The sequence below is a fragment of the Stegastes partitus genome, unplaced genomic scaffold (genome assembly GCF_000690725.1).
Source record: "Stegastes partitus isolate 25-593 unplaced genomic scaffold, Stegastes_partitus-1.0.2 Scaffold928, whole genome shotgun sequence".
Classification (NCBI taxonomy): domain Eukaryota; kingdom Metazoa; phylum Chordata; class Actinopteri; family Pomacentridae; genus Stegastes; species Stegastes partitus.
In genome coordinates, this window is record NW_007578659.1 from 1 (window position 1) to 19,046 (window position 19,046).

Sequence of the window (19,046 nt, forward strand, 5' to 3'; positions counted from 1 at the left end):
CATCCTATGTGTAGGGCTAGTTATCAGCAGCTCTGGCTTTAAAGGACAACGATCAAACGGTTCAGTACACACTCTTTTGACTAGTCAATATAAAGCTTGACCTTAATAAAATGACACAATGCAACAGATAACAAGAGAAAGACAAGAAGAGACTGTCTGGCTCGTGAATGTCCCCAGCGCCACTATTTGTCATCTCAGAAGTTGTCTCAGAAAGCGCAGAGGACAGACAACATGCCACATAACTGCAGACCACCACCAAAGCCTAGAACTGTCATGTCTGGCTGGTCCATCTGCAAAACTGCTTGCAATCAGAGGCTTCTGACAATGTTGTTTGTGTGCACAACCAGAGAACATCTGTTCAAACTGTGGGAACCGCTTGAGGGAAGCTGGTTTGTGATCTCATCTCCTACATCAAGGCCTTGATCGAACTAATGAAGGCAACCACTCATATTTGTTGGCATGATGGAGGACAGTTCTTTTCATGTGATAGATATGTTATCTAACTGTACAGAGCACTCGGCAGATGTATTTGGTGTCATACAAGGAAACACTACACAGATGTCAGCGACAGAGAGTGGCCTTATGTCATCGGCACATTTTAACAATTGCAAGATAAACTCCTCCCACCCACGGTTGTCCCACTCATTTGCCACCAGTACTCCATCTTTCAACAAGACATCTATCATGGCCTGCATACTTTCAGGACATGCAATCGAGATAACATCCATGGAGTGCTCCATATTGACGTGTCCAACAATATGATCCTGTTGTCCAGAGTGTTCACTAACTTCATCAAGTCCTTCTGGGAGAGTGAGACAATTTCGCACAAGCAATATCAACAATGGGCTGCAAGGTGCAGCAGTGGTTAGCACCGTTGCCTCGCAGCAAGAAGGTCGGCGGTTTGCATCCTGGTGAGGACACCCGGGATCTTTCTGTGTGGAGTTTCCATGTTCCCCTCGTGCAGCGTGGGTTCTCTCCAGGTTCTCCAGCTTCCTCCCACAGTCCAAAAACATGTTGAGGTTAATTGGTGATTCTAAATTGTCCGTAGGTGTGAATGTGAGTGTGCTTGGTTGTCTGTCTCTAAGTGTGGCCCTGTGATAGACTGGTGACCTGTCCAGGGTGTCCCCTGCCTTCACCCTGAGTCAGCTGGGATAGACTCCAGCCCCCCACAACCCTAGTGAGGATTAAGCGGTGCAATATCATCAATTCTTTGCATCACAGATGTCTGGCGTTATGCCGTGCAAATGGTGGACACAATCATCACTGACTTGTGATGTCTGTAACCTCACTCTCAATCTACTCATGACCATTTCCAACATAGTGCGTATTTGGTCGCTTCATGATGTCTATTCTCTTTCTGTGGTGTCATTGGCTGAAACAACAAATACTTATCCCAGTATGTTAATAACATTGGACTGAATTTAATAAAATATTACATGCTTTTTGTTCAATATATATGATGGTGTAATAAAGTCTAATAAACACATAATGACAAAAAAAAGTATATAATATTGTATAATGTACTGTACATTGTGAAACTAGCAAACATATCAGCTGTCTAACTAGAATATAAAGATCAATCTCATCTATAAATCTTCATCTGTGTATTCTACTCCTCCAGAATAACACTTTTTGAAGATGCATATATGTCCTACACTTCAATACTAACCGGGTATTTAGAGCACTCACAGCTTTTTGTTTCTGTTTCTTTTTTTCTTGCACCTCTGTTTAAACACGATCATAAGTTGATATGCATTAGAACAGTTCATCCATCTTCTCCTGTCTGGTCACAGTAACATGACTGGAGCAGTGTTTACACCCAGATCAAAGAACACAAGAACTGTGGAGAGTGACGACGTCATCCTGGATTTTCTTTAGGGAACGGTGCCAAACAAAACCGCTGTAAGTCATGTTTTGCTGCATAATCATGCAAAACAAAACCTGCTTGTTCAAAATGCAAGATGTGCAGCAATCTTGTCCCTTTTATCTCTGCTGACTGGGTCACAAGTTTCTAATTTCTCGCCTCTATAAAGACAGAAAACATGTGATGTTGTTTTCTTCGCTGTTGTATTTCAAACTGTGTTTAAATAGAAACTCAAGTATTATTATTAATACAAAGTGTTTTTTCGTCCACAGCCTTCATGTTAGTTACTTAATAGTATTACATTTTTAAAAAAAAAAAGGCAGGAACATAATAATAGCAGCTAAATCCCAGTTAAGTGCACTGAATGAGCAGGGTCACTACAAGCCAAATGTTTTATTAGATTGCAGACATTGTAGAAACAGTCCAGTCTGACCCCTAATTTAAGAATGAATGAAGCTCTGAATTGAGGTTTTATGTTACGAGGAGAATCCTGATGGAGGCAAAGTGCATGCACTATCGCCCTGGTTAATGTAAAAACAGTAATATATCACTTTAAATAGATCACCATAAACCCTCTTTCCTCTGTCTCCCACCGACACACACTTTGTGCTAAATGGCTGACAGTCCTGTAATCCACAAGCCCATAATCCCAGCCGATCAAAGGTTGAGATTAGCACCGATGTGGGAGGAGACAGAGCTGCAGATAGGAGGACGGTGAGGGAGGCTGAGCACAAACATGACAGCGGCCGTGCAAGGCGAGCAGGGATTGGTGCACACAAATAGCCGGCCAATCGCGGCGGAGGCAGGGAGAATAACAAGGAAAGGGGAGAGCTGGTGAAAGAGGGAAGAGCTATGAAAAAGCGAGGGAGAAGGTGAAATCACAGCAGCATTGAGAAGAGACCAAACAAGGAGGAGAGGAAGGATGAGTGTAGGAGAGAGCGCTGATCAGTGAGGTCTCCAGAGAGGGAGAGAGGAGAGGAAGGAGATGAGCAGGGAGAGGGGGGTAAGCAGCCAGCACAGAGAACATCCATCAGCTCAGGCAGCCATGCTCTGAGCCCTGGAGCAGCAGGGCTACGCAGACACTGCACAGGCCCAGCATCAGGCCTATCGCTCAGCCCTCCGTCCCAGCCACAAACACCGGGGCAGGGACAAAAGAAGATTCCCTTCTCATCAGCTGCACATCAGAGCCATGAGGACAGCCAGGAAGGGCAGCGTGGAGATGCCTGCCTTCGTGCGGCAGCTGGTGAAAGAAACTGAGAAGAGGGTCAGCTCTTTCTTCAAGGGGGGCCGTGGAGGAGGAGCGGAGGGGGAGCAGCCGGGGAAGGGGGAGAAGGACGAGGTCATCCCCAGCCCCTACCTGGACCGGCCGGTCCTGGACAAGCTAACAGAGGAGGGCTGCGCTCGCTGGGGCCTCACCTACGCTTTGGGAAGCATGCAGGGCTGGAGGGCCAACATGGAGGACTTCCACAACTGTGTGCCACAGCTGGGGGGGGAGCTGGCCGACTGGAGCTTCTTCGCCGTGTTCGACGGTCACGCAGGCAGCACGGTGGCTCAGTACTGCTCCCAGCACCTCCTGGGTCACATCCTGGCCACAGGTGACAGATTTGAAACCGAGAATGTATAAAATGCAATCAAAGATGCTGTAGATGTAACATTTTTAATTTAATAATTAATCATAATAATGTTCAGCTATGTTTAGGATATTCTGATGTGAAACGTTCTCTTCTTACAGTGAGTCATTTTTACATGGCATCAGAAGCATGACAGCTTATCCCATTCTGTGTAATGTTGTGTTTTTATGGCTGCTGGATTCAGAAAACACTGTGTTCCAACATCTATTTGTGTGCACAGGTGGGATGGGACCAGAGGATGACCCAGAAAAAGTGAAAGGAGCCATCATAGAGGGCTTCCTCCAGACAGACAAACACCTGCACTCCGTGGCCCGTCGAGAAGGCTGGGAGAGGGGCGGCACCACCGTGGTGGCCACCCTCATCTCGCCGTATTACATCTACTTCGCCAACTGTGGTGACTCCAGGGCCATGCTGTGCCGGTCTGGGCAGGTTTGTTTCTCCACTGAGGACCACAAACCCTACAGCCCTCTGGAGAAGGAGCGCATTGAGAGCGCAGGCGGCTCCGTGTCCCTCCAACGGATCAACGGCTCCCTGGCGGTGTCCCGGGCCCTGGGGGACTTCAGCTACAAGGGGGCAGAGAACCGGACGCCCTGCCAGCAGATGGTGTCACCAGAGCCGGAGGTGTGCGTGGTGGAGCGCTCGCCAGCGGACGAGTTCCTGGTGCTGGCCTGCGACGGTGTTTGGGACACCATCAGCAACGAGGAGCTGTGCGCCTTCATCCACAACCGGCTGCGTGTCTGCACCGACCTGAGGGACGTCTGCTCACAAGTCATTGACCTCTGTCTGTATAAGGTCAGAACCTGCTACTGAGAGCCAGGGCACATTGTCGTAGGCCCATTTAACTACAAAGCAATCTCATGCACTTCTGTCAAAGTTCAGCAGTTTGAATAACGAATCCTTTTAACTGATTCTCAACACAAAACACAATTTCAGTTTGAAACTGAGACACATTAATGGGCTGTGAATTTACTGCCTGATCTAAAGGCTGCCACTGTCCTATTTTGTTGATAAAAGAGCTCAGGCTTTTAAAGGTGACAGTTTGCACAGCACACACATCCAATCAATCACAATCGATCCCTCATGGGATTTTCTGTTTACACCAATAAGTAATGGTGAAAGGATTTCTTTTTATCCAAGTTAATGGACAGGGCTGGACTCATGTTTTGGATACTGAGGTTAAAGAGGACATCGGAATGTTTTGCATGTATGTAAATTTAAATCTCAGTCTGTCACCATAAACTACACAATGAGACTGAACCAAACCAGGGAGGCTGTAGGCAGCAAAACCCAAACACCAAGTCAGGAGTAAGCTCTGCAGTACGATGACCCTTAGAACACTACATACTGCATATGAAGAAATCGCATGTGGCAACTTAGACAAAATAAACAAACACAAGTAAACTAGGAAAACATCTGCACCAATTCAGCACATGAATCACTTTTTTAAAATGCTTTTTTGTAAATGCGATGAGTAAGCACAGCTAAAGAAGCCAAACACAGAAACAACGTGAAAAACGTTCTCTTGATTTGTCCGTGTTTTATCTGTTCGCTTGTGTTTTCTTAAACTGCAGTGTGATGAGCTTTCAGGGTCACTGCACTGTGGAGCTGACAGGAGCTGCTGAGGGAAGTGGTTCATCACTCTGAGACACCACGTTCACAAACAACTACTCACGTGGTTCGCTGACAATGTAGAAACATTGATTATAGCTGTTTTAGACATGTTCATGTCCCTCTGGAGGAAGCAAATCAGTAAAGTGCATCTCTGGCTGCGGTGCAGTGCAAAGATTTCGACTTAAAAAAGGCAGCAGTGACTTCTGCTAAGGCTTTGGTTCACTCTCATTTAGGCTGTGGCTGCTGTTCATGGTACAATAGTCAAACAGACCACCTTAAAATAGACTGCAGGGATGTCAGAACAGGTTACCTGGGATTATTCTGGGTTCCTATGAGGACTCATTTTAGCCACTCTCATATGCTGCTCAAAAGCATTGAAATGCTGATTATAGCATCATTATATATAAAACTCATCCCAGTGATGGAGAATAATGATTCCTGTAGAAGCAGCTTTACTGCTGTTGTAGCTGATAGATTTCACTGCACTGTAAATAATCTGTGAAATAAGGAAGACTTGTGACAGTTTTATGTATCCATAATCTAACTCGTGCTTATTTTTTTACTTTAGCAAATATTTAAATTTTGTCAAAGATTCGTCCTCAACAAACCCCAACTTAACGTTGACGGTTGACTGACCTAAAGGATTATAATAAAGGAAATTGGATTTTTTTCTATCTTTTTTTTTTTTTTTTTTAAAGACTCAAGATAAATCTAGGTCACATGTGCACATGCTAACATCCACGCTGCACTCTGTTTGGCCATCATGTCACTCCGTTATGTAACAGGGCTTCAGCTTGGATGTGCACAATGACCTCAAAATGTCACAGTTTCTTCCACACTGCATTTACATTCTCCTGCTCGGCTGCATCTGTGCCACACTGGTGTGCGAACCTTGAGGTGAAAATGATCTATTTCTGAAACTGTTCACGCAGGATGAAATAATGTTTCGCATGTTGACATTTGTAAGGTCAGCCATCATTACTCAGCCCTGCTGACGCTGCTTCGCTCCACAGGGCAGCTTAGACAACATCAGCATCATCTTGCTGTGCTTCCCTGGAGCCCCCCAGCTGTCAGCAGAGGCACTGCACCAGGAGGCCGAGCTGGAGGACCTGCTGGAGTCCAAAGTAGCAGGTGTGTTGGTCAAGATGACGCGCAAGAGACAACGTGGGCATATTAGTTATTTGGAGAGTTTGTTGTTTGATGTTTCACCCCTGACATTTGAAAGATCTGTCAATCAATATTTCACCTCTTTCCATTTTAACCCTTTAAATGATTTGATTTTTCCTTGTTGTCAATTCTTGGTGCGTATCAATGCCTGATTTAACAATATCAATATTGCAAATAAGCATTGTTGTCATATCAAACCACATCAACAGTGACCTTACAATGTTCCTTCATCCCCATGAACGCAGGCACTCTCAGTCCTTTTCAGTCAACCCCACACACCCTCCCCTATGTGGTAAAAACTCATTAGAGCACCAAATGTGTATTGATCCGCAGCTAAAAATAGTCCCCAACAAGATTACTCTTCACCCCTGTTTGAGCTGCGTTTGCTAAAATCTACAATGCCCAGATTGAAGGCAGCTTACTTAACCTTTTTATTTTTTCAAAATGAAACTACTGTGTGTGTGTGTAACCCATTTTTAAAGATGTGTGCCTCGTGGGAATCCAAACTCTCTACAAACGTTCATTTCTTCTGATGTGTGACAGAGATTTACAACGAGCTGTGTGCCCGAGGGGAGGAACCTGACCTGCTGTCCGTCCTCACAGTCCTGGCGTCCACCGTCATCCCGGGGTTACCACCAGGTGGAGGCATACAGAGCAAGTAAGAGACACGAGATGAGAGGTTTTTGTGTACGTTTATACCACCATCTTCACCCTGTACGGTCAGATAACACCACATTACTTCTGCGTGCTACAGGAGAAACTGCATCATTTCTGCTTACTACCAACAACGAGAGACACACAAGCCCACGGTACCAAATGTAAGTCCAAGCTGTGTTTTTCCAAATCTAACAAGACATTTTTTATTTCCTTCACTATGCACAGCAAACTCATGAATATTTCCTACTTCACCTGTCTATCCAGGGCCTGGGAGGCTCTTGAGAAGCTGGATTTTGTCTCCAAGAAACCACTGAAGGACTGTAATTAATGTGAATATTAACACTGTTTTCTTCATGTGTGCAATTTGACAAAAAAAAAAAAATGGAGGGGGAGACGTGGAACAGACAGTGGTGTTTGTTTACATCATGCTAGCGAGCAGCATCTTGTCATAACAAATACAATGCAAAAATAGATCTAATAAAGCCTGATACTTTATATTTATACAAGAAGGATATTTTGTTAAACTTACTCAGAGACACCGACCCAGCAACAAACCTCTGCCTCTTATTCAGTGAACACAAAGTACAGACGATAAATTCAAATGACAGCCTGTAAAAAAAACAACAACAACAAAAAAAACAACTGAACAAACTGTGAAATTGTACATTTTCACTGGATGAAACAAGGTAGTACATGTAGAGTCGTATTTTAAAGTTGATGTTTTCAGAGTAGATATAATAAAAGAAGAATTTATGTTTGCCTTTCATCTCCAGGGAGGAAAGACGTGTCGATGCCAGTCGAAAGCTAGCATTCAGCTAATATATGCATTTGTTTCAACAGGAAATTCTAACAGTGCTTCGAACAGTTTGGCAGCTTAAGGAAATGCACAAATTTGTTTTCCCTCAGTGCTGGAAGTGACAGGCAAAAAATAAAACAGAGGTTAAATATTTAATTCTACACAGATTAAGAAAAAATACATTTCACAATCTAATATAATTCTTTTTGAAGAGAATCTTTTTTTTTTTAAAACATGTAGAATCACTTAGCTGGACTAATGTTTGATTGTGACAATAAATTGATCTAAGTATCCACAAATTGGCCTAAAGTTAATATTTCCTAATTAGATTTTAGACAAATAAGTTCTACACATTTCTTAATTCTTTCTACACATATTTCTAAACCCGTTCATAGATAAAGTGCATGTGAAATGTATTTTTTCTGTCAATTGGATATGTACTGTGCTGCCTTATTCATGTTTTATATAGATGACAAAACAAACAGCATCTGAACGGGTCCGTTTCTGGATGAGTTATTTTATCTGCATCGTGCTGCGTTGTTATTATACTGAGTCATTTTCTGTGTATAGACATTATATGATAAGATTGTTTTAAACCTAAATAAAGAACATTTGACTGACCACTTGCAGTATTTTTTACCCATAATTACTACAAGAACTATCTCTCCTCATTGCTTTGAAGTTGCTAACAGTGAAGGCAAGTCATGGAGCGTAACCGCCAGATGAAAATCGACGCTTTTTTTCTAAGAGGGAAGCTTTTCTCCTCACGCTCATCATCCAGAGCACTGATGAAAACCTGCCACACACACGATACAGAATGACGCAGAATTGGTTTTCTTGCATAGAAAAGGGTCCTAGATCTCTCTCCCCGCTCTGTTGATGCGACCCTGTGGCTGTTTGCAAAGCACTTATTGACATAAGGACGTCCTCTACAGGCCACGTTTGATTAGATGTTCTCCTTTGAAAAACCCTGGATCTCTTTCATGGAGCCTATGAATTTCAATGACATGCGATGATGAAACAAGATGGGCATCTTGTGAGCAATCAACAAATTAAAATGTCTCTTTTTTTTTGGTGCTTGAGAGCTCCTGCAGAAGCTTGATTTAGATACAAATCACGTTTCAAATGTTAAATATACATCTGCAGCTAGTCCTCGAATAGGAGACGGTAGGTGTCGTGTCTGTGTGTTCACTATTACTGACTACCACCTCACATACAACCAGATCTGTTGAGGAGCTCAGGGGACATGTGCAGCACTCTTAAATCAGCAGTCCTCTGTAAGTGGTCCTTCACGCTTCTTTCATCTGATTGCTTTTGTATGAGTCAATCACTTCAGGACATCAGACCCCTCTTCACAGTGATGTTGAATTCTTTCAGTCGTAATCGTCTTTTTACTCTCTTTCTCCTCAACAAAAAATGATTACTATTAGCTGTCCAGCGTCCATCCTGGAAGTCTGATATTATCTATGCAGACTTCTAATGAAGCTGCTCACACTCAACGGATTCTAATTAGAAGGAAAATTGTCAGAAGAGAAACGATTGATATTCTAAAAAAAACTTCCTAAGGAATATTCAGAACCTATTCCTATGGAATCTAGAGAACCCAACCAGAAGAACTGAAATGCTATTCTGATGCTATCTGTCCACACTGGTCTCCTGCAGGCGGTTATTCATGATGGCCAAAGCCCCCACACCACCAGAGAATCCGTTCTGATGGCCGTAGCTCTGCCGTGGGCCCTGGTGAGCTGTTTCACTCAGTTGCTTCTGCAGCAGTGCCAGAGACACCTTATTTGAAACCATGAACTCGTTGACAGAGATCATCTCTCCTGACATGCGACGCCCCACGTACACTTCAGCCACTGCGCCGCCGTCCGTCTCGCTGCCGCACACAGACTCCACCGAGCCGCCGGTGTAGCGGTGCTTCCCTGCAGGCCGGTGGGATGAGACGGGCTGCACCGCGTTGCGTTTCATGCGTTTGGGTCTGAAGTTTGCAGGTGGACGCCTCTGCTTTTGATTTTTATTCTGGAGGCAGGGGCAGCAGAGGCACCAGCAGCCGGGTGTGGAGCAGGAACACAGCTGATGCTTCCCTGAGCAGACCATCTTACCCAGGATCCAGTTCAGAGTTTGCTTGATGATAATGGAGATGACGTTGAAAAGTGAGTAGATGCAACATACTCCCATTAGGATGAAAAGGCAGTTTCCAAACCGGTAGGCCTCCTGAGACTCATACTGCTGCCTCTGACTGCTCACCAGGTCCCCGAAGCCAATGGTGCTGAAGGCCACAAAGCAGAAGTAGAGAGAGTCCACGTAGCTCCAGTTCTCCATGGAGCTGTACAGAGTGGAGGCACTGCATGCAATCACAATAGATGCCACTCCCAGGATCAGCATCACGTAATAGACTGATGGCTTCCAGCCTTCCAGACTGTCCTCCTCACCGGATGACTCCTCCCTGCTCGCCATGGCCCCGACTCCAGCACACCTCAGCCGGCGCTCATGGCACCAGCGCATGATGTAAGCTAACATGGTGATGATCCTCTCCAGGAAGAGGTTAAAGAAGAGGATGGTGGCAGCACAGCCAATAAGGCCATAGAAGATTAAGAATATTTTTCCTGCTATGGTCGCTGGTGTGGTCATGCCAAAGCCTGGAGGAGACAAACACAAAATAAAACAACTGACTCAAAGGACTCATATGGACTTAAGCAACATGATGATCCTGGAGAAGAATCTTAAAGTTGTATCAAACTTTTTAAGACTCACCAATAGTGGAGACCACAGTGCCCACAAAGTAGAAAGCTCCAGAGAAGTCCCAGCGTGGCCTCAGCGTGTCCACTCTGATCCCAGCTCCGTTGGCCTCCTCATACTGCCGCAGCAGCGTGTGCAGGGCCCCCAGGTTGACCCTGTATCGCCTGGTGAAGTTGTCCAGCTGCTGTTTCCAGAGAAGACGCGCGCGGAGCTCAAAGGGGTGTTCCAAGGCCGAGAAGATGGCAGCTCCGCACAGCAGGTAGAGCAAGATGAGGCCGGCCAGCAGGCAGAAACGAGCGTTGTCTTCATTCATGGGCGCTCTGGGGCAGCAGCAGCCTCCTGCAGCCCTCCTCTGAGCCATGAGCACAGCAGCAGCACAGATACACCACTGCAACAACATGCACCACGTCTGCCGGCGCTGCAAGTCGCACACTTTATGTATGTGCTACGTGCATCACACATGCACTTTACATACACAGTGATACGTCAAAAAAACTGAAAAATGTCTCTTGGAGGGGGTTATGGAGGTCTGTTTTGAGCTCTTAGTTGAAAAATCATACATCTGAAGAGAAAATCGTCTGTAATAAAATAAAAAAAAGTCACATATTAGAAGCACATTTGACACAATACAAACACATTATTATAATTTTGTTTTGTATAATTGCAGCATTATTTTTTCCCACTTGTTAAAAGAAAGATCTGGCTGCAAACATGACAAGTTTGGGTAAATTGGTTGCAACAAGACAACGTCAGTAGCAACACCTGATATGTATTTCACACGCCATCATATAATGGAAACATAAAACCCCATCGTACCTGGTCTCGTTGACGGCGGCGTCCACTCCCTGAGCGCTGCAGGTTTGCGTGTGTGCCTATTCCATGGATCTGCTGCACAATGACCAGTGAGAGGAAGCCTCTTGAGTTTTTTTTTTTTCAAACTGAGAGGCTGTCTGATGTTTCATCTGTCACACTGACATCACCACCCCCTACCCATCCTCTCCTGTTTTGAGCACACCCGGATTGGCGCAGATATCTTCATTTAAAAAGAAAAAAAAACACACTATCCCTATTTCTTTAAGCCTTCATCACGCTTTAATTTAACTTCGCCTAAAAGAGCTCCAGTGGTTGAAATGCTTTTAATAACTGGTCATTTAATCACTTGGTCTTAGGACTTCACCCTAATTAAGTGTATGATTAACTAAAACTAGTACTTAGTCGTGGCAAAAACATTGGAGTAATGTGACCAGAAGTCTGCCGGTTCAGCCAAACAAATCTGAGTTTTGCCTCCCTCCTTCTCTCTCTCTCTCTCTCTCTCTCTCTGTTTACCACCAGTGAGAAGGCTTTTTGTTGTTGCTGCAGACTGTGTGGGAGGATTTGTTGAGCATGACTATCAGTTTCTCTGTCTGCTCTTCCCTTTAATCTTGTCTGGTGCTGCAGGTAAGGGCAGGGGTTCCCTCTGCCTCCCGACTGATGGCTGAGTGACAGCCGCCGACAGGTGTGGAGGACAGACAGCACATCTGCCTCGTCATGCACACAGACAGAAAAGCAAACAAGTATTAAATGACATCAGCATTCACATTTCAGGAGAGGATGAAAACACCAACAATGAGACTTAGAAAGTAATTTCCCTGAAAAGGGATCAATAAAGTTCTAGCTTATCTATCTTATCTCTTATCTTATGAGCTGTTGTAAAAAAAAAACAAAAAAAAACTCTGATATACAAACTATTTAAAACAGATATGACTTCCACCTACTGGTCTTTGATAACAGATCATAACGACCATGTCCACTGCCAATATTTGCTAATTTGCTGTAAACACAAAGTACAAAACTATTTAAAAAATCTGACAAAATTCACATTTTGACCTGTTGATAACACTAAATAAAAACCAAACCTTATGGTCTAATCTAATGCTTGTTTAGTCATTTCACTGAAATGTCACCATCACTGTGATGCTGGAGGGAAAGTCAGGGGATCATCAAAGCAACAAGCATTTTTTTAAATAAAAAAATTCAGCCAGATCTTTCAGTCTGGACACAAGTGAGAGACTGACACAGCAACATTTGCCATCCCTAGCAGGGTGTCTCCTGCTTTGATGCTTTACTGGCACTTCTGGAAAATCACCAGTGTCAAAATGATAAGAATTAGCAACAAAAACAGCAATTCAAGATTTTTAACCAGTTCTGTTCATCTGGGTTTCATTTAGTCAGGGGTATATTAGATATTTTTCGATTGTCAATAGTCAGAAATAACAGGACAATGCCTAGATTTATGTCAAATAAGGCAACATGGGCTCATTACCTTTATATGGACTGATCATGTTTCGTGTCATGTGGGGTCACCCACCCAGGGAGAAGTGTTCCTAAGTCCAATACATAAACTGTGAAATAATTTCACAATTTATATGTCGACAAGCCATGATGATGAAAGAAGAACTGCAACTAATTTACCAACACACAAATTTATAATTATGTACATTGTCAATTCATATGTCAACTACTGTCACAATTATCAATTACATGTTTGGTTTATAAAATATCAGAACATGGTGAAAAATGTCCATCAGTGTTTCTCAAAGTCCAAGATGATGTCCTTAAATGTCTTTTTTTGTCCACAGCACAAAGATTTTTAGTTCACAGTCAGAGTAGTAAGAAACTAGAAAATATTCAAATTTATGAAGCTGGGATCCACAAATTTAATCTTTTTTTCCCCCTAAGAAATTACCCAAACCAATGAATCAATTATCAAAATAGTTGGCATTTAATTAAACAGTCGTTGACGACTCAATTACTCGTCACAGCTCCGGTTCTCATTTCTCTCCGTTATCAAATAATGATCAAGAGGCAAACAAATGAAATGCAGAAAAAAAGTCCACTTTTCTTTTTTAGCTTTATAGTCTTAGCACCATTTTAACGACACAATGTGACATTTAAACCGATAAGTCACAGGGGATGTCCGTATTTTTAGCCTATAATTGGTAGAGCCGTGTGTTTCCTGAAATAGTGAGCAGGTCGTCTCCAGACAGTCGGGTCAGACATCTGCTGAGGCTGGAAAAACAGAGTGTGTGTTTGGCTCTGGCACAGTGCAGGTAAGTCTAATTATCAGTAACACTGGATTTGCCGTATAAGGCCAAAGGATTATTAATGATCCTTCGACCAGAGTTGCGGGCCTGATTTGCAGATAAAAAATTTCTTCTGGAAAGTATTTACTTGCAGTTTTTACTTGTATTGTAACCAACCTCTAAAAGGTTTCCGTTCCTCTGATTGCGACTGTATATTCCTGTAAATTCTGACAACAGCCATTTCAGAATCCATGTGTCGTTCGGTTGAGAGTAAATTTCCACGCGTGTTCAAAAAGACATTCAGGTCAGTGGCAACATGTTGGCTAGCACATCAATGAGGTTGTCCAGACCCCACAGGTAGCCGTCTTCTCGATTACCCTCTGCCCACGGGGTGCGGTGGTCCAAGGTGCGGTGCGGTGGCAAGCTCACCGTCTTCCCAAAGTCAATCATCCAGACTCCTGTTTTGCCGGTCCAGTCGTGTACAAACAATAAAGAACTGCCCACAACCTGCAGGGAGAACTGCTGTTAAAACAACTTTCTCCACTGAACAAATGTAAGATATTACATGTCAAAGTCTGCCAGCACTAGCAAACACACATCACACATTTCAAGCACTGCTGTTTTGGAACAAGACTAGGTTTTGTTTTTGTTTTTTTTTTTCCTTGACATTTATAAAGTCTTATTCAAAACACCTGCTGCATTGTTCAACAAAACCGTCACACAAGCTAACCTCATGTGTTCTGAAGAAGTGTGATGCCTCCAAGACCTGCCGCAGCTGTTTCAGTCGCCTCAGATAGCCCCACTGAAGGGAGAGATACCAGATTTAGAGCAAAACAAATCGACAAGCGAACGTGTGAGAGTGAAGGTTACACTCACCACAATGTTTGTATTGGACTCAACAAAGCTGTCGAGAGCTTCCACCACTTGTTCTCTGCTTTTAGTCCTTTTGAAGTTCGTCTGGCATTCTCCATTTGCCTTCTGCACAGGAAAGGAACAGATCACAACGCAACATCTGTGGCTGTTTATATTTGACATTTATTGCTGCAAAAACAATCTAAATTTTTCAAAGACTGTCGACCTAACAGCATTTATTCTCTATATATGAAGAAGATCGTGTGTGCTGGCTGATGCAACCATCTTTGGTATCTTTGATGAGAACTTACCCTGAATCCCTCAACACGGAACCCCAGACTTGCTGTGGAGCTCAGCGTCTCCCTCCACTGCATGTACCTGGTTTTCAGCACTGCCTGCTGGGCTCTTTCCTGAACTGTTGGCGCCTCTGGATCCACTGCCACCATCTTCTCATACATGTCGTTACGAGGCTGAGGCCGTTCTCGGGCCACTACAAGCTCCTCCTCGAGGTACGTGCTGTGAAGAACAGTGCCTCATTACGTGCTGTCCTATAAAGCCTCCTGTCTGTTAATCTGACTGCATCTGAACATGTTGACTTTATAGCTGGATAACCACTCTGTAAAAAAGAGTGAAAGCAGTCTTACTAAATAAGACAAACAAGTGACGTACTTCCCAGGGAGCATCAAAGACAGTTTGCAATCCCTTCTCTAAAACTAAAACTCTGTGATGAAGGTAAAACAGGTCAGATTAACGAAACCCACCAACAATCAATCTAGGTTTTAAAAAAATGCTAGCAGGAGCTGAAGTGTAGTGCGTTACTGTTTTTAGGAGTTTCTCCTCTGAATGTATTAAATGCCTGCAGCCTCAAACAGCAGCAGGATCCATATGAGCGTCTGTAAAGCGAGAGACTTGTGCAACAAGAGCGCCGCTAAATTTATTATTTACTTACAATCATAATAATCCCCAACATAGAGACAAGATTGATGATAATCTCACAGCTATTTGTTTGATGAGCTTGCTGTTACTTTAGATAAGTCTTCTGTTTAGTAGTGCATTACAATACAATACACGTCACTTGATGTACTGTCCAATCTCACATGTATGACAACAATCACACACATCCCAAGACTTTCTCCGTCACTGTGGTGGGTTTGTCTGAATGAAACCGTGATCAATATAAACAACTTAAATGTGACCAGTGTCTGACTGACACAATGTGATCACTGTAACTGATTAATCAAGCCAGCAATGCTATGTACCCCATGTCTGAAAAGCACTTGGTCTCTACTTTTAAATTTGCATAAAAGAAAACTCATTCAGTCGCATCTGGTTACAGAAGTGCCCCACTAGAATTTACCGGCTGCCCATCTTGCAGTCCATGATGGCAGGTGTGTTGAAATGGGTCAACAAGTTATCCATCATGTTGTAATCCTGCTCGCCGCGCTGCACCACACCGTGGTAGGCTGGAACAAAGGGCCTCAGAGTGTCCTCCATCAGTCTCAGGTAGCACTGTTGCTCACCCTCACAAAACCTCTTCAGCAGCGTGCCATAATCCCCGACATGAAAGCTCCCTGTGGTGACAGACGATAAACAGGAGACGAAGAGGAAAAAATGATGCACAGAATGTGTTAAAAACCATATGTATGCAGGTATTTTCTTTTCAAGAACTACACACAGTGGGGGGGAAACTAAAAGGCAAATGAGGCAAAATGAACAAACCTGCATGTCCGACCACTTGCAGCCACTGCTGAGGTTTCTTTGGAGTCATAGGAATGAGAGGTGAAGTCCAACAACTTTTTTGTTTCTTCCATGCAGAGTTCTGTTTGGTAAAACCAAAAACCTCAGTCAGTCATTTCTAGCATGCATTCACTCTGAGTCACACTCTTCCTATGTGCTTTTTTCTTTTCCTTTTCAGATCAGTCGCAAGAACCACAGACTTCGGACTCAGTCACTTGACCTCAGTGATCAATGTCTTCATGGAAACAGCTCTCCCCCGAGACTGAGTAAAGACATGCAGAGGTCAGGTTTATCAAACATTTACAGGAAGCACTTTTTTCCCCACTGAAAACTGTCATTAACAACGTGACCAAACAGTCGAGGGCTGAACAAACTTGAGACGATGTCCACAGAAAAGTCTGTCCTACTTTTTAAAGGTTGCTAAAAATATTGTCATACATAAACTTTGACTAATAAAAAAGGCGTATAACAACAATTTCTTTAATGTAAAAAAAAAAAAAAATTGAAACAGCAACAGCCACAAACATAAAGACACAAAGACACAGCACATCATCACATAACAAAAACTGTCCTAGCACTACTGGTTTGAAGCTGCTGCAGCTTTTCTCACTTTCATTTTGGCAGCAGATTATGCAGCTGAGAAATACTGAAGGTGTGTTAAAGCATTGTATTGTTACAAAACTGCTACATAAAAAATGTTTAATGGTATTTATGCTGACCTGTCCAGGGTGTCCCCTGCCGTCGCCCTAAGTCGGCTGGGATAGACTCCAGCCTCCCCACGACCCTAATGAGGATTAAGCGGCGTATAGATAATGGATGGATGGATGGATGGATGGATGGTATTTATGCTGTACTTAGGTGCTATTTTATACTTCTATTCAGCAGGGGTGGAGTCAAGTTGTGGCCCAGGGTGGCCATGGCCTCCACAGACTAAAGTCTGGTCACCCCACAAAACCAGAAGTAAAGTTAGTTCTCTGCTACAGTTACACATGAACCACTAGAACTTGAGTTGCATCTAGCAACTTCTGTTTTTCTGCCCTAATTTTGTTTGTAGGACCACTTTTCTACAACCAGTGATCCCATACAATTAATTTTAACAGCACAACCACCATGTAGTTCTGACTAACCAGAAAATGTTGACCTATTTTGCAGAAATTCTAAAATTTTCATATTGTTGTCATCGAAAAATGTTTTTAAAACATCATCATCTTTCTTATTTGTAAATGAGGAATTTATTTGTAAATGTTTCATTAGTTAAAGTGTGTGTGTGTGTGTTTTGTACAGACTCTTACAGACTGCAGGGACAAAACCTACTTTAAAGAGTTCTGGAAAGTTGTGCAAACTGCTGAGCAATGCAAGACTGACCCAGAATATGCAGCCAAAAGAAAGAAACAAAAAACCTGGAAGGACATAGTGTGATGTCCCAACGAGGTGGCATCCTGAGCAGAACAGCACAATATTGCCAAGTGTCTCATGTGCAGCCATCTTATGTATTTAGACTGTAATTATCTTAAGCAACTGATCTGGATTCTTAGTCAACTGCGGATTACATTAAAAAAAAAAAAAAAAAAAGTAATTTCCCATACACAAGCTCTTGTGTACTTCTACGTGGCAAAGAGTGAACGACCCCTTAAAACACTGTTTAGCCTAAAGTGATTTGTTGAGAAAAAAAAAAAAAAGAATTAGGTCCACCTCTACTGGTGTCAGCCTTGTAAAAACTGTGTGACTCTGCTACTGCTGAGTTATAAAACACATTACATAAAAGATAAAGCTATCTAATAATAGACATTGGCACAAACTTTTGTGCATAATGAGCAGTCCTACTTGTGATAGAACCATATAGTCTGAGACCACATGAGCATTTTTCAGTAGCAATTTTGTTATTTATATTTATATTATACAGTGCTGCCCGTTTATTATCACACCTTCGGTCCAGGATGGAATTATAACTATATCCGGGATATTCAAATAAGGCTTCAAGTGGGACAGACAGTGTGTGAATAACTCAGTGAAGCAGAGCTCAGGTGAGCAGGTCATTGACAAACAAACAAACACATTGTCTTCCGCGGCTGACCGGGGTGTGATAATCTGCCACGCATGACCGACACTCGGCCCGTGAGCTGTAACGATCGGCTGACCGTGACTTTAAACGGGCAAAAGTTATTCCTGGAATCAATTTCGGGGAATTTTGTTATGACAAAAACAAGGATTATGACATTATTCTATGACAATAAACGGGCTGCTTTACTATAGATTATATAGGAAATGATTCAGGACTTTGACATTTTATGATTATAAACGGAACAATCTATAAAGCGGTGTGACATTAAGTGGGCAGCACTGTATAGCTTTATATAGTATGTAATCTGTAAGCTACAGCACACTGGCACTATGTAAATATATATATATATCACATAGCTGTATGCACATACATATGGTCATATGAATAAAAACTAACACACACACACAACTGCAACTCTTGCGCTGTAGTTTGACAATCTCTTTACTCAACATAATGTGTACTTTTGAGTATTTTAAGGAACATTTTTTATGATGTCTTGTTGGTGCACAACCTTTTGGAAAAGTCACTTTGCATGTCACTTCCTGTACTGCAGGAGCATGTGACAACTGCAACTCTTACATATATAAATCTTGTAGAAATCAAGTATTGAATGCATGATTTTTACATCTGGAGGAGCTTTTCCATCGCTACCTTTCCTTCTGTTTGTGTGACTTGCCTGCATGGTGTGCAGCTCCTGCAGCGGGCTGAGGGCAGTGTCTGCTCAGTACCTGTGGAGGGCAGCGACACGCCTGAGAGGCATCGATCCTCCGTCAGATTTCGTCCGAGGAAGAGGCAGCAGCGGCAGAGCAAAGTGAAGAAGAAGAATTTAACGGTTCCCGGTTGTTGAACCGCTCCAGTCTCCACG

At 43.1% G+C, this 19,046-nt stretch overlaps 3 protein-coding genes across 5 annotated transcripts; 1 reads left to right on the top strand and 2 right to left on the bottom strand.

Annotated features, from left to right (window-relative positions):
* Positions 1-3,053: 3,053 nt before the first annotated feature.
* Positions 3,054-8,347, top strand: ppm1nb (protein phosphatase, Mg2+/Mn2+ dependent, 1Nb (putative)). Its single transcript, XM_008293978.1, has 6 exons — positions 3,054-3,459; positions 3,716-4,287; positions 6,120-6,237; positions 6,817-6,931; positions 7,028-7,091; positions 7,195-8,347. Exons 1-6 carry the CDS (start codon positions 3,054-3,056, stop codon positions 7,210-7,212), a joined length of 1,293 nt encoding a protein of 430 aa, XP_008292200.1. The 3' UTR covers positions 7,213-8,347.
* A 1,014-nt stretch (positions 8,348-9,361) lies between these two features.
* On the bottom strand, positions 9,362-10,868 carry kcnk12l (potassium channel, subfamily K, member 12 like). 3 transcript variants are annotated; one of them, XM_008293981.1, is made up of 3 exons: positions 10,484-10,781; positions 9,804-10,368; positions 9,362-9,707 (listed from the first exon to the last, which is right to left on the bottom strand). In XM_008293981.1, exons 1-3 carry the CDS (start codon positions 10,779-10,781, stop codon positions 9,362-9,364), a joined length of 1,209 nt encoding a protein of 402 aa, XP_008292203.1. The 3 variants fall into 3 exon arrangements, with proteins under 3 accessions (XP_008292203.1, XP_008292202.1, XP_008292201.1); XM_008293980.1 differs by having other exon boundaries at positions 9,801-10,368; XM_008293979.1 differs by having other exon boundaries at positions 9,362-10,368; positions 10,484-10,868.
* Positions 10,869-12,914: 2,046 nt separating this feature from the next.
* itpkca (inositol-trisphosphate 3-kinase Ca) lies at positions 12,915-18,864 on the bottom strand. Its single transcript, XM_008293983.1, has 7 exons — positions 18,858-18,864; positions 16,102-16,201; positions 15,740-15,953; positions 14,694-14,898; positions 14,407-14,508; positions 14,261-14,332; positions 12,915-14,037 (listed from the first exon to the last, which is right to left on the bottom strand). Exons 1-7 carry the CDS (start codon positions 18,861-18,863, stop codon positions 13,831-13,833), a joined length of 906 nt encoding a protein of 301 aa, XP_008292205.1. The 5' UTR covers position 18,864; the 3' UTR covers positions 12,915-13,830.
* Between the last annotated feature and the right edge of the window lie 182 nt (positions 18,865-19,046).

Bases quoted from the DNA above. Each gene is read 5' to 3' on its own strand.
- ppm1nb (XM_008293978.1), top strand. From the start codon at position 3,054: ATGAGGACAGCCAGGAAGGGCAGCGTGGAGATGCCTGCCTTCGTGCGG. The intron at 3,460-3,715 runs GTGACAGATTTG...TTGTGTGCACAG, and splicing joins GGGTCACATCCTGGCCACAG to GTGGGATGGGACCAGAGGAT. The intron at 6,238-6,816 runs GTGTGTTGGTCA...GATGTGTGACAG, and splicing joins GCTGGAGTCCAAAGTAGCAG to AGATTTACAACGAGCTGTGT.
- kcnk12l (XM_008293979.1), bottom strand. From the start codon at position 10,868: ATGTTGTTGCAGTGGTGTATCTGTGCTGCTGCTGTGCTCATGGCTCAG. The intron at 10,369-10,483 runs GTGAGTCTTAAA...TGTCTCCTCCAG, and splicing joins CACTGTGGTCTCCACTATTG to GCTTTGGCATGACCACACCA.
- itpkca (XM_008293983.1), bottom strand. The intron at 14,899-15,739 runs GTAAATTCTAGT...TGTTCTTCACAG, and splicing joins GACTGCAAGATGGGCAGCCG to CACGTACCTCGAGGAGGAGC. The intron at 14,333-14,406 runs GTGAGTGTAACC...CTCTCCCTTCAG, and splicing joins AGTCCAATACAAACATTGTG to TGGGGCTATCTGAGGCGACT.